This window comes from Melospiza melodia, chromosome 4 (assembly GCF_035770615.1).
Source record: "Melospiza melodia melodia isolate bMelMel2 chromosome 4, bMelMel2.pri, whole genome shotgun sequence".
NCBI lineage: Eukaryota > Metazoa > Chordata > Aves > Passeriformes > Passerellidae > Melospiza > Melospiza melodia.
This window is the reverse complement of record NC_086197.1, coordinates 69,513,741-69,527,309: the sequence shown is the minus strand read 5'-3', so window position 1 is coordinate 69,527,309 and position 13,569 is coordinate 69,513,741. Positions and strand designations below refer to the sequence as shown.

At 36.0% G+C, this 13,569-nt stretch overlaps 1 protein-coding gene across 5 annotated transcripts in view; it reads left to right on the top strand.

The window, feature by feature from the left end:
• The window catches only part of CPSF6 (cleavage and polyadenylation specific factor 6), a 29,979-nt gene that overhangs the window by 11,736 nt on the left and 4,674 nt on the right, over positions 1-13,569 (top strand). The window contains exons 3-10 of one of the 5 annotated variants that reach the window (XM_063155083.1): positions 248-351; positions 1,088-1,233; positions 1,887-2,060; positions 3,154-3,658; positions 4,860-4,952; positions 5,949-6,064; positions 6,377-6,530; positions 7,125-7,316. In XM_063155083.1, the coding sequence (XP_063011153.1) occupies positions 248-351; positions 1,088-1,233; positions 1,887-2,060; positions 3,154-3,658; positions 4,860-4,952; positions 5,949-6,064; positions 6,377-6,530; positions 7,125-7,311 (1,479 nt within the window). In that variant the 3' untranslated portion in view covers positions 7,312-7,316. Of the gene's footprint in view, positions 1-247; positions 352-1,087; positions 1,234-1,886; positions 2,061-3,153; positions 3,659-4,859; positions 4,953-5,948; positions 6,065-6,376; positions 6,531-7,121; positions 7,321-13,569 lie in introns of those variants that run through there. The other 4 variants (XM_063155081.1, XM_063155082.1, XM_063155085.1 and 1 more) reach the window with 4 other exon arrangements.

The following is a 13,569-nucleotide window of genomic DNA, read 5'->3' as shown; positions in this document are numbered from 1 at the left end:
AAGTACATGAATGGAATCAGCAAAATGTGCGTGAATTAGCTGAACTAATTGTTGAATTGTAAGATGAAAATGACTGCTCCAAGAGTCAGAATATATTGACAGCATGAATAAAATATTCCTTTGGATCAATTACACACACACACCCACACACACACACACACACTCAAAAATCCATGGAAAATTTAGTTGCCCTTTGCCTGGTGTTTTAGATAAGCTCTCATAGTTGAATATTAAAAATATTTTTCAGTGGACAACAGATGAAGACTTAACTGAAGCAGTTCATTCACTGGGGGTAAATGACATTTTGGAGATAAAATTTTTTGAAAACCGTGCTAATGGCCAGTCGAAAGGGTAAGAACTTGGTTTTTTCTATATGTGGACTGAAGTTTGGTAGAGGAAGGAGTTCTCAATTTTCATAATTGTCAGTCTTTGAACTGCTCATCTTAGCTTATTGATCCAGAAATGATTTGCCATACAATTTCATACTAATGACTTAAGTTTCAGGTATAAATTTTGTGATGGTACTGTGTGTCTCATTATTTTGTGAGTTGAAGCTCATTGATAATCTTCATATAAGACTATTTCTAAATGTTTTTTTTTGGTTTGGTGGTGATGTTTGTTTTTCTTCAGTGCAAATGCTGTTCCCCCAGCCTTCATTATTCAATCTTTCTTTACATCTTTATTTTCTATTTGCTATTTAAAGTAATTGCTTGAGCCCATTTTTCACTGGCAACCTAAATTTCACTGCATGAATGTGCCTTTCTGCATCTTTGGCAGCAATGAGCACAGTGTATGAGTGTATGCTTAATAACTTCATCATATGAATTCATTATGTAGTCTGTTGATTCTCTGCCAAAAAGCTGCCTTTGTTGGGATAAACTTTGATGCATCCTGTACTTGCTGTTTTGTTTCCTTCTTTTATGTCCTAGAATAAATTATTTTATCTGTTCTGAAAACTGGACTAAGACCTGTGTTGGTGTCTAGTTGTCAAGTATTCCTTTGCTTACTGTGTGTAATCTTTTTCATGAGATGTCAGGATGTCAGAAGATGAACAAATTGTGGTGTAACTGTTTTTGTTTCCTTTCAGGTTTGCCCTTGTGGGTGTGGGATCGGAAGCATCCTCCAAAAAGCTGATGGATTTGTTGCCTAAAAGAGAATTGCATGGGCAGAATCCTGTTGTAACTCCGTGTAATAAACAGTTTCTGAGTCAATTTGAAATGCAGTCAAGGAAAAGTAAGCTTTTCTTAAGTGCTGTCTTGGAAAAGCAGAAAAAGTAGAATGACAGGTTTTTAGCCCAGCATCTTGTAATTTCTACACAGTTTAAAATAGCCATAAAATACTTAAAGTCCAGGTAAATTAACTTCTATCTTTGTTTAAAGAAATCGCTTCATACACTGAAGAGCTGCTGCATTCTGTCAGAGGGTTGCAGCTTCGTGCAACTCTTGTCTTAACAGCTGTGGATGTTTTCTCAATTTCCTGTGGACATAATTATTTAAAAAAAAAAAAAAGCTCAAGAGCATTTAGAAATTGAACATTTGTAGACAAACTGGACTGAATTCTAATGTGTGGATGGTCTGTATTTGTGATAGAATGGGGAAGAGAGGTTCCATGCTGTACTTTAGCACCATGTCTTGTGTTGCTCAGTGTGGTGTTGGGCTTCGTGGAAGGAAGGATTGGCAGTCTCTCCAATCGTCTTCCTTTAGTATGAGGCTTAGTATTTTAGCAAAGAGTGTTTTCCTTCCCAAATGCATTGGGTTTGGGTACAGGGAGCAAGTTGGTGCTCATAAGGGGTCATGCTTTAGCACTGCATAAAACTTCAGGTCAAGGGTTGAAACACTTCACCCTATTTTGGTCGATGTAATGACACTTTTGCTTTGCCGTTGCAGCCACACAGTCTGGCCAGATGTCTGGGGAAGGTAAAGCTGGTCCCCCGGGAGGAAGCTCACGAGCAGCATTTCCACCTAGTAACAGAGGTCGGGGCCGCTTTCCAGGTGCCATTCCAGGTGGAGACAGATTCCCTGGACCAGCAGGGCCAGGAGGGCCACCACCACCTTTCCCAGGTACAGTTATGCATATATGGAGTTCCAATCTTACATGTGTTTCAATATGGCATACTTATTTGGGAAATGATTAAGATCAAGGCAATTCAGTACTGAGCCATAATCAGTGTTTACAGCCAGATTGTAGGACTCGACTGTTCATTTGTTGATATTCAAGAGGAAGTTGGACCTAGTAAATTTGGTAGCAAGGCCAGAGCTTTTTTAGATACATTATTTATACTATGTCAATATACATTAGCAAGTAGATTTGGCTTCAGTGTAGGGTAGTTGAGTTTTGTGATTTGCTATATGTGCTCAGAATTGCCTGTGTTGAGGAGTGTAAAGCAACTGATTTCCTTATTGTAGTACAAGTTTGCATATGATCAGAAATTCAGCTTTGATTCATGCCCACTGAGTGGTCAGTTAGTAGGCACTCGAAACACCAGAAATTTGAAGAGGAGATCTTCATGTTTAGTTAGGAATCTGATATAGAAGAAATACGTTCAACAGTTAGGTTTGCACTGCCATGAAGTTCTTTTTTCAGCTGACGTGCTTTTTAGTAAATGTCATTCAGTAATAGATTGTCTACCAACAGTCCAAGGGACATAGTCAAATTGAAAAAACAGCTGAGAATCTAAAGGAATGTTTGGATACTGCAATTACATTACTTTCTCCAGTACAGCTTCTCCCATATTTTTACTATATATTTTATCTTAAGCCCCACATGAATGACTAGCTGCAGTAAGATGTAATGTTTTCTAGCTTTCGTAATCTTCTTGGGGGTTTTGGAAACAACAGCAGGTGATTAAGTGATTTGAGGAGGGGAGTTGTCAGTGTACAAGTTAATGTTGTTCTTTTTAGATATCTCTGGATGTTTAGTTTCGATAGATACAGGACATCTGTAATAAGCTAAAAATTTTCTAAACTACTGGACCCAAAGCAGGAGTATGCATGTCTTGGACATGTTGCACAGTGTTCAGGGAGGAAGGGTTGGTTTCTTTTTTTGTAATTGTTTTTTGGGAAAAAAAAAAAAAACAAACTGAAGAATTTTATTTCTTTGTATTTATTCACTCAATTTTATTTGTTTGTTGTTTTTTGTTTGTTTTTATTTTAGCTGGACAAACTCCCCCACGTCCACCCTTAGGTCCTCCTGGCCCACCAGGCCCACCAGGCCCTCCACCACCTGGTCAGGTCCTCCCACCTCCATTAGCTGGACCTCCTAATCGTGGTGATCGTCCACCACCACCAGTTCTGTTTCCAGGACAGCCTTTTGGTCAGCCTCCACTTGGGCCACTTCCTCCAGGCCCTCCACCACCAGTTCCAGGCTATGGGCCACCACCAGGTCCACCACCACCTCAGCAGGGTCCACCTCCACCTCCGGGTCCATTTCCCCCTCGTCCACCTGGCCCTCTTGGGCCACCCCTGACTCTTGCTCCTCCTCCACATCTCCCTGGGCCACCGCCAGGTGCTCCACCACCAGCACCACATGTGAATCCAGCTTTCTTCCCCCCACCTGCCAATAGTGGCATACCCACTTCAGACAGCCGGGGCCCGCCTCCGACAGACCCATATGGCCGACCTCCACCATATGACAGAGGTGACTATGGGCCACCTGGAAGGTGAGTTCTTTTTGTCTAATGTGTTTGGGTAGCAGATTTTACTCCTCTTGTTGGAAGCATTTGATTTTTTTCCCTTTTAATGCAAATGTTAGGAACAATTATAAGTAGGGCCAGAAAGGATCCCACAGATCTTGTAGTTTGCCCCTTTTAACTTCTCCAAGGGATTAAATCTGAGAAGCGTATTTGCAGCAGGAGGAAAATCCTGAAATGCAACACCAGTAATCTCACTTCCCTTTTCAGCTCTGAACTGTTTGTCTTCGCTGTATTTGGCAGTGTCATCATTCCATGTGTTCTACATGTAAACTTATATATCATTTCTTATGCAGCAGCTTCTGGTTGTGCTTCTGTCTTAACTCGAAATTCTGACTTTTACCTGTATCATGGTGCTTTGCAGGCTGCCTTTTAAGAATGCTCTGGAGTTTTCCTTTTTGAATATGTGCATATGTTGAGGTCATACCATTTTCATCTTACAGCACTGTTGCTTGTCCCTTTTTTCTTCAGAATTTAATTAAAATTTAGTGTTTGTCTTAAAAGCCAGGTGTGAATTTACTGCAAGACTTTTACCTTCCTTTCCTATCAAGATGTTTCTGCTCATTTGGTGCAATCTTGCTGTGTTTGTAGCAGTGGCTTTTCCTGTGGTTAATCCTATCTGTGACAGAGTTCTTAAGTCCCTGACTTGACTTGTCAAGTTTTTCACATCTTGTTTGAAACATCTTTTTCATCTGTGATTTCAAGCATCTCTGTCTTGCTGCTGTTTCTTGATTTTCACCATATTTGTATTTGTCAAAAGTTTTGGCATAAATTCTAAGAGACGATTTTACATAGTTAGATTTGAATTTTTCAGTAATAATCTTACTGCTAGCATGAGACACACTTTTCTGGCTTAAAATGTTTCCTGCAAAGATACTGTGCTTTGATTCTTTTTTTACCGCAAAGTTTAAAACCCCCAAGCATTTGTGTACATGTGATGTTCATACAAAAAAACCCTATAGAAATCCAAGCATTTGGCTTAATTGCCTAAAATATATAAGGTGTTGGGTGTTTTTTGATGGACTAAATCAAGGTTGTCTGCAGTTTATAGAATGTCTGGGGAGGGAAGGAGTGGGAATAGGACAGTATAACTTACTGTCCAGTATTTTCATTAATAATGTTGAAGCTATCATCCATAACTATTTAAATTGTCATTAATTATATATCATAGGCGTTTCACTGGAAATAACATGTCCATAAGAGAAAAATTACATATTCCATTCTATGGGAGGCACACGAAAAATAATACTCAAAACTCAGGGAGGTATGAATTTTTAGACATTTCCTCTTATGCTAAACTGGCTATAGGATCTTGTTCCACTTCTTGCAATTAAGAGGATAGCATTGCTTATTATTCTGCATTTTCTTTCTACCAGAAGAACTAACACTGTTCTAGAAATATCAAGCAGTGGGCCAGTTTGACAGTCTCAGCATTTATCTCTTAACACATTTCTCCAAATTTTCTATGTGACACAGAGACTGGCTAATAGGACACTGCAAAACTTTTGGGAAAATTTAGGTTTACTTCTGTTACTTTGCAAACCCTGTATAGGTAGCTGATAATTGAAGTGTAATGAGCACAAGGATTCTGCTTTATTGCTTCCTCCTTACTGTGACTAGTAGGGAGATTAAATTGGAGTACCTTGACCAGAAATTTAAGAAAAAAAATTGCTGTAAAATGCTGACCTATCATTCAGAAAATTGAGTGTTTTAAAGATGATAACTCTATATGTTTTTCAAAAGTTACAGCATTCTGGTCTTAGTTAAGATCTGGGAAACAGGATCATATAGTTCTGATTCCAGTACTGTTATGAAAATTTTCTCTAATTTTGCTCAAAGCTGCATTGCCTATGTACATGTATTTCCACATCCATTCAGTTGGGAATATCTATTTATGTACCTTCAAGGATTTTGCGAAAATTGTAAATATTTGTCAAGCACAATATTAAGTGCTGCCAAATGTTTGAAATAGATGGGATGAACAAAAAAAAAGTCTATTTATACAGCCATGTCTTAATTGTTTCTTTGGGGTTTTTTGTTTGGTTGGTTTGTTGGGGTATTTTTGGTTTTTTTTTTTTTTTTAAGCTTTCAGGATTTTGTATTGTAACGATGGTCCTTAACAAAAACCAAAACCAAACCCAGATCCTGCTTTCTTTTCTGTTTGTCACTGCTTAAAATTGCAAACTTGGATTGTTGAAATTGCAATGATAGCTTCTGAAGTTCTCCTTAACATTTTAAATACTAGTTTTATTGCTTGCAGAGAAATGGATGCTGCGAGGACACCTTTAAGTGAAGCAGAATTTGAAGAAATCATGAATAGAAATAGGGCAATCTCAAGCAGTGCCATTTCAAGAGCTGTATCAGATGCCAGTGCTGGTTAGTAAAACTCAATGTGTTTGTTATTCTACCCAACTGAAAAGAATTTATAGGATTTTTTAAAAATTAGGAATCTGAAAGAGCTGAAGCCACATTTTCCTGATAGAATGCTGAATGTAGATACAACTTATGACTGATTTTGTACTGTGCTTCTGTTAGTTTCTAAGAAAACCTTCTGAGTACTGATCAGGACAGTATTTTAATATTTGGTGTTAGAGTAAATTGTCTAGATGCAAAATGGTAATACTGTTACAGATAAAAATCTGGTTTAATTTGCATAATTTTCTGATCTTGATCTTACATGATTTTCAGGGGACTATGGAAGTGCTATAGAGACCTTGGTAACTGCGATTTCCTTAATCAAACAGTCCAAAGTATCTGCAGATGATCGCTGCAAAGTACTCATTAGCTCTCTTCAGGACTGCCTTCATGGAATTGAGTCCAAGTCTTATGGTTCTGGATCCAGGTAAAACTTTCCTCGTCCATCTACTCTTACTTAGAAAAGAGAAGGTGTGGTGCAGGACTAGTTTACACAGAAGAAACTAAGGCTTGTAAGAAGTCAGTGATTTGCTGAGTTGCGCAGGAAATGTGTGAAGGAACCAAATAAAGATTTCCTGAACCTAGGAAAGCTGCCTTTTAATTAACCCTCTTTTCAAAATTGATCTGACTAACTTCAATTTAACTCTTAGTTTTATTTAGTGGTTTTGGCCCATATTTTCCATATGCAGATTAGCAGCCATGTTGTAGTGATTGTTTGATATGTGGTGCATTTCCCCCATCTGATTTCAGTCATCCTCCATTCTGAGTATGTACTTTGACTTCTCCTTGCTACATTAGAAAGTGGGAGCCCCTTACTACCTGTAACTGAGTTCTTAGCCACCACTGTTTGTACCGGGCATCTTTAATGTTATATACAAAAACATACCTGCGTCACAATGAACAGATCCTACCCTTATACCTATTTTTGATCAAATTCGTACTCGTAAGCAGAGTACAAAACCGGCATGGGGATGGCAAATATTTTGAAGAAAAAAATTAATGAAGTAATTTCTTTTAGAAGACGTGAGCGATCCAGAGAGAGGGACCACAGTAGGTCACGAGAAAAAAGTAGGCGGCACAAATCACGCAGTAGAGACCGTCACGATGACTATTACCGGGAAAGGAGCCGGGAGAGGGAGAGGCACCGCGATCGTGACAGAGATCGTGACAGAGAACGGGACAGAGAGAGAGAATATCGTCACCGTTAAAGAAGGTGAGCATTTCTTTTGTCTTCTTGAGCTTCACTGACTTACTAAAATAACCACTCTAGATTTATATATACCATTCATGTCTGGATTTAAATATCCTTCAGTATGTACTGAATCACTTTCTTCTTGCAGCACCTGACATGAACATAGGTAAGTAATAACAGGTAATTAACTCATCTTGAGAGGGAGCAGGTATTTTTGCAATTATCTTCTACATTCTGCATGCCACTTCTCTTATTTTGGCTGATAATAGTGTTCTCAGTTTTTATGAAACGTGATTGAACCACTTCTTAAAAAGGCAATAAGTCAGACTGTTCTCTTTGTAATCTTGAAAGATTCTATGAGTTTTACAGTTTCATTTCTTAATTGTATTTAAAAATACTAATTTTGTATTTTAAATTATACTTCTGTAAAGACTGTAGCACTTAGCCCTTCATAGATTGTGTGTGGATTATTTCAGTGTCCATACAGTTGTCCCTGCACAGGTGCGGTGGTGATTTTGTGGGTTTTGTTGTTTTGTTTTGTGTTGCTTTTGTTTTATTTTTTTTCCTGGTGAGTTTTAGTCAAATTCAGGAAATATAACCAGATTTTGCTCTTTATGTTATGAAATGTGACCTGTCAGTATCTTCTGCTTTCTAGCTAAATCCAGGTATTAACCTTCAGTACAATTTATTACAAGTTGCTGCCCACCACCCTGATTTTTCAGTCCGTCCCCCTTCTGGTAGTAAAGTCATTTTCTGAAGACTAGTAAACAAATATGTAACACTAGAATTCTTTTCTGGTTGTTCACAAACTAACACGCTCTTTTGTTTCATGTATCTGAAGTCTTGTATGCATCAAATGTCTAGACAGCTAGAGTAGCACACTAAACAATGATTTTTTTCAATGCACTGCTTTAAATACATAAAAATGTTGACATTATATAATGTACCACTTTTAGGGTTGATTCCTAATTCCCATGATTCCTTATATTTGACAATTGAAAAAAACCAATCATACCTAGTAGTGGCTCTCCAGTGGCCTTTTCTCTTCTTGAAAGAACTTCCACTACATCTGCACTGAAATTGAAGTTTGTAGACGTGCCTGTCTGCCCAGCTTCCATGTCTTACATTTAACTTCAGATTTAGTTTCCAGATTTGCATGTGTTTTCTTATTCATGGGAGTTCATTTATAGATGTTACAGAGCAAAACTTACAAAAGTCAAATAAAATGTAGTATAGTCCTAAGTGAAAACACAGTTCTGTATGTGTTAAATGTTAGTTTTTCAGTCAGGCTTTTTTTGTCACTGCCACTCCTCTGGGAGAGAACAAATTATGGTAGTAAATGCTCTAAGTGTGTTGAGAGTTAAGTGGGATGTTGTTTCAGGTTCATGTACCAGCAGGGGACACAAAAAGAAATAACAGACTTAAAGAAGGGGAATCAAAGGCTTAAATAGGAAGGTGAAACATGGCAGCTGAAATAAAGTTGGCAGTATATTTCTGTTAGTGATACTTTTTGCCATTAAAAATGGATTGGTAGAAATATTTCTGGAATTTAGTAAAAATATCAACTCTGGTTCTTAACTGTAAAATAAGAGAATGTAAAAATACAGGTATAACAAAAGTAAATGTAATCTCTTTTGTTGAACTGGGTTTTTGCCTTTTATAGTAGCTGCATATTTTTGATATTTGCAAATAGTTGTTACTAATAGAGGTAACCATTGAGCTGAGTAATGGATACATTTCCAGAGTGTTTTCCTTCTGGTGGAGATGAGTAAAGCATACTAAAAATGGCTAATAGCCTGGAATGAAAAACGAAAGATAATTTTTTTTAACCCTTGGCATAATTTACTGATCTAGCTTTGATTTTTGTGTATTTAGTGTTATGCACATAGATCCAGATTTACTGTGCCAAGTACAGATTTCCTACTCTTACCCCAAGAATATATGTCAAACAGCATTAGGTTGCATTTTATAATTTCTGAAGCATAATTTGCACTGTGACTGTGATTTCAGTCTCAGTTCAGGTGGGCTTTATATTTGCAAGATCCTTCAGCTTTGTTGTCTGCTGGGATTTCTCTTTTCTTTCAAAAGGAGGACTTGGTAAGATTCCCTTGTGCAAAGAAAATAGGTCCTAAGAACTTGATTTAAATGCCAAATTTAGTATACTACATGTAAAGTAAAGCATTTGGAATTTAAGTTAAGTTGTAAACAGTTTGTCTTGTTTCTGTCTTAATGAAGAAGAGCTTTATTGTAGTTTTGTTTTTATATATTTATACACACACACGCACATATAAAAGAAATACAGTTATCTCCTGGTTTGTATGTTTCATTTTCACTAAGATGTATGTTCCCATACATTTTTTGTTTCATTTTTTACATTGAATAATATTCATAAACTGATTTAACACTCAGTCATTTAATAAATATCAACAGTGCTGAAATGAGTTATTCCCCATATTACTGTGTTTTGCCAGAAAACATGAAGTTGCCTCTGTGCCTGCACCCTATGAATGGCACTTATATTTCTCCTTTATTGTGTACCTATAGTCATGACTGTGATACTGTACTGGCATTTTTTCCAAAATGTTACACGTCTAGTTCAGAAGGATTCTGAGGGTCCATTGTGAAAACTTTTGTGAACAGTGAAATTCTGTTTGTTCTGTATTACATTTATAGAGATGGCTTAAATTGGAATAACATACAAAATATGTTTATAACAGCAAAACTTTAAAAAGTTTAGTTGTACCATATCAGGTATTTACACTTCTGTTTGTACACTTTATGATTTAAAATCAAATTGTTGCAAGATTTTTGTGCCTTCACTTGAGTAAAACTTCATGTACATTGACAACCCATTCTCCTGAATTACTTTAAACTTCTTTGGAACATCTTGCCTTTGCTCATAGAAAGCAAATATAATTATAAAAGATATTATTTTTTTAAATAATAAAAGAGAACAATGGATTTAAGACAAGTGTCTAACCTGTATAAATCAAAAAAACTGAGAACCCAATAGAACGATATTTAGCAGAATTAATGTGTACAAACAGAATAGTAATGTAACTTCATCAGCATGAGTCCTGACTTGTTAGGCAGAATTTTTTTTTAACTGAGAATCAATAATGTATTTCTAGCTGATACGTTGTCCCAGTCTTAATCTGTCTGAATTTCTATAACTGCTGAATGTTAAGTTTTTCATTTTATGTTTTTGTTACTGGGTTGATTGATTATTTCCTATTTAAACTGGATTTGGATTGAATTGCAAAGACAAAACCACAGCATTGTAACAATTGATATGTATGTAGACTTTGTACTCCATATTTCATGTTTACTCTCTGATTTTTCTGCTCTCAAACCACTGTAAGCAAAATAATTTGAAGTTTGAGGCTTGTATGCTTCTTCTGCTCTCAGATCACTCTGAAATTACTTTCAGCTTTAGAGTGATTGAAGAAATAACATGGTTAGATTTTTTTGTGTTAGTAGGAGGGGAAGTGGTACTGATGGCTTACATAGTATTCATTATATTTTTGCTTCTCTAAGTTGGAACGGTTCTGTAACTGTGCTAATAACCACTTAAACATCAAGTGAAGTATGAAATTAGCCTTTTAAGAAAACTTGGAATGAATTGGCAAATGCTTGCTTTTAATAGGCTATTTTAATAATAAGGTTCTAGTTAATATTAAGTGAATCATGTGGTAACATTGTTCAAGACCTGGGTATATATACCTGTCTAGAATTATATCAGGTCTCAGTGTTGAACTATTATTAATATTGTTTACCTAATTTCTTTCTTTTTTTCTTAACTGTGTGTTTTATGTGGGGCTGGCACTATTCTTCTGTATTTAGCATTCACCAGAGAAATGATGCTTTGTGCATCTGATTCAGTATTTGCAATCCAGCATAACATGAATAGGGGCAAGCAATGACCGTGGTTTATGTGCTTCTTAAAATCTGTTTTAACTATTACTCTGGTGCTTTGCAGAAATACAGAGTTTGTCTGTTAATGTTCAGTGATGAATTGATTTTCTTGACGGTGAAACGAGGATTTAAAAAATGAACAGAATATCTTATGCCACTTATTTTCAAATGATTAACTTTTATTACTTTTTTCTATAAATATGTTGCTGTAATTTTACTGACTTCTGAGGTGTCTGTAGACACACTTATATTTTTTTTTTCCTCATATCCTGGGCTTCTTTATTTGTGAATTCGTTAGTTTTGACAAATGTGATCTGTGTGAAAAGTTCCCCAAGAAACTTTTATGCATATGAAATACAGTAGTGAAAATGTTGGTTTGCCAATGTTCTTCAAAGAATGAAAAAAAAACTTCTTTACTTTTGCTCATTGTGGTTTGAGAACTAAGATTTCTTTTTACCAAAAAAAAAGAAGAGACACATGTGGCAGCTTGATCTACCTTTTTGTCTCTCCCTCATATATGAATGTGAAAAATACTTGCTAATAATTAATATCTTTTTAACCTGTAAACTAAAGATTGAATTTTCTGAACGCACCTCTCTGTTCATCAGTTAGTTTTGATGAATAGATAGGCTGGGATAATAGAAGAAAGATACCTGACAAATTAAGTTAGTTTAGGAGGATTTTCCCCCATGTAAAATTATTCATATACAGTCATGAAATTGTTGTTGTGTTGATCTTAAATTATACACTAAGACTGAGCAAAGACAGCAGGTAAGTACACTCAAAATAAGAGGGGGTAACAGGCAACAAATGTGAGAAGATGCTAGTGCTGATTAAATAGTCTGTACGTGTACAGTGATCAGAACCACATGAGTATCTGTGCTTACATGCTGAAAGACAAATAGAAAGCCAAGCTTGAAATTCCTTCTTGCTCACTATGTTACAGCTAAAGCATCAGAATATCTGGGGTATTTTGTGATGTTCTGGCATGTAGGTTAAATTAAAAAGAAATTTTTGGCTTTTAAGCTGGTATTTTCTCTGAGATTTTTTTGTTTGTGTATTTCTTTTTCTTCATGTATAGAATAAAATAAAGGAAAATTACATGAAGTAATTCGTAGGAGCGTCTAGGATATAATAACAAATGTATCTTGTACATTTTACTGAAATGTGAACATGTGAGATTGAAATCCAATCTCTGAAAATAAACTACTATAATAAAATTTGAGGGTTGTATGTATATACAGCTTTAAAATTGCTGTAGAATTTTCAAACTTTTAAAGGCTGTTAAAAGTTTTTATGTGAATGTTTGGATAATTTGAATTAAAGGGAAAAATTAGAGCTGCTATTGCAAGATGCTTTTGATATATATATATATAAGAAATTACTGGGGTTTTGTTGTAAGAATGTGTTTTTGTGGGTAAGAAAGTGCTCAAGTTGCATCTTGCATAAATATAGAAATATTTGATCACTCAAGTTCTGGGATTTCATTTGTGCAATGTTCTGGCATAAACCCCTAACTTTTAAACCACAAAATTTCCATTCAACACCTAAGTCTGAAATTTGGATAGAGTTGGTAAATTTTGCTAGAAATGCTGAGAAAATGATTGCTGTCTGGTGTTAAATTGTACAAATCTAACACATGCTTGGGACAGATAGCTTACGTATGAGCTTGAGGCAGATGGAAAAGATGCCAAGAAATACTGACTAGAGATTTAATTTTTTAAAAGGTTTTTTGTTTCTTCAATATTCTACTTGCTTGTAGAATACTGAAAAAGGCTGAGCATGCAGGTATAATCCATACAGATTTATTTCTTTTTGGAACCACAGGAGTTTCCAGTTTTGCCAAGATACAGTGGCAGAATACTTGGAACTGAAATGTACACTACTTTGGATTTTAGTTGGTCATGTTTTTAAAAATAAAGGCTCAGTGTGGCGCTGACCATCTTAAAAGCCCTATACCAAAAAGCATTAATCCTAAATTCACTCTACTGTGCATTCTTTAAAGTTCCTGTAGATCCATAAGTACCTTTACAGATAATAGCAAATTATTCCCAGGAACTGAAGCTTTCTTATGGTAGTATTAAATCCTATATAGGGCGCTTTGGATCTGTTAACTGTTGCCATAGACATAATCAAGGTCCATAATTCTGGCTGCAGCAATTGTATGATGAGAGCAGCAAATTCTGATGTGCAGTCTCACAGCTGTCAAGTGCTGACTTTTTCTCCACTAGAAAACTGAGATTCTCTCCTTTCTGTTTGTGCTAACTTAGCTCACAGCTCCCAACGTGTTTTTCTTGTGGAGGTAGCACCTTGTCACTTTGCTACTAATTAATTTCAGAAATACATAACTCCCATGGAA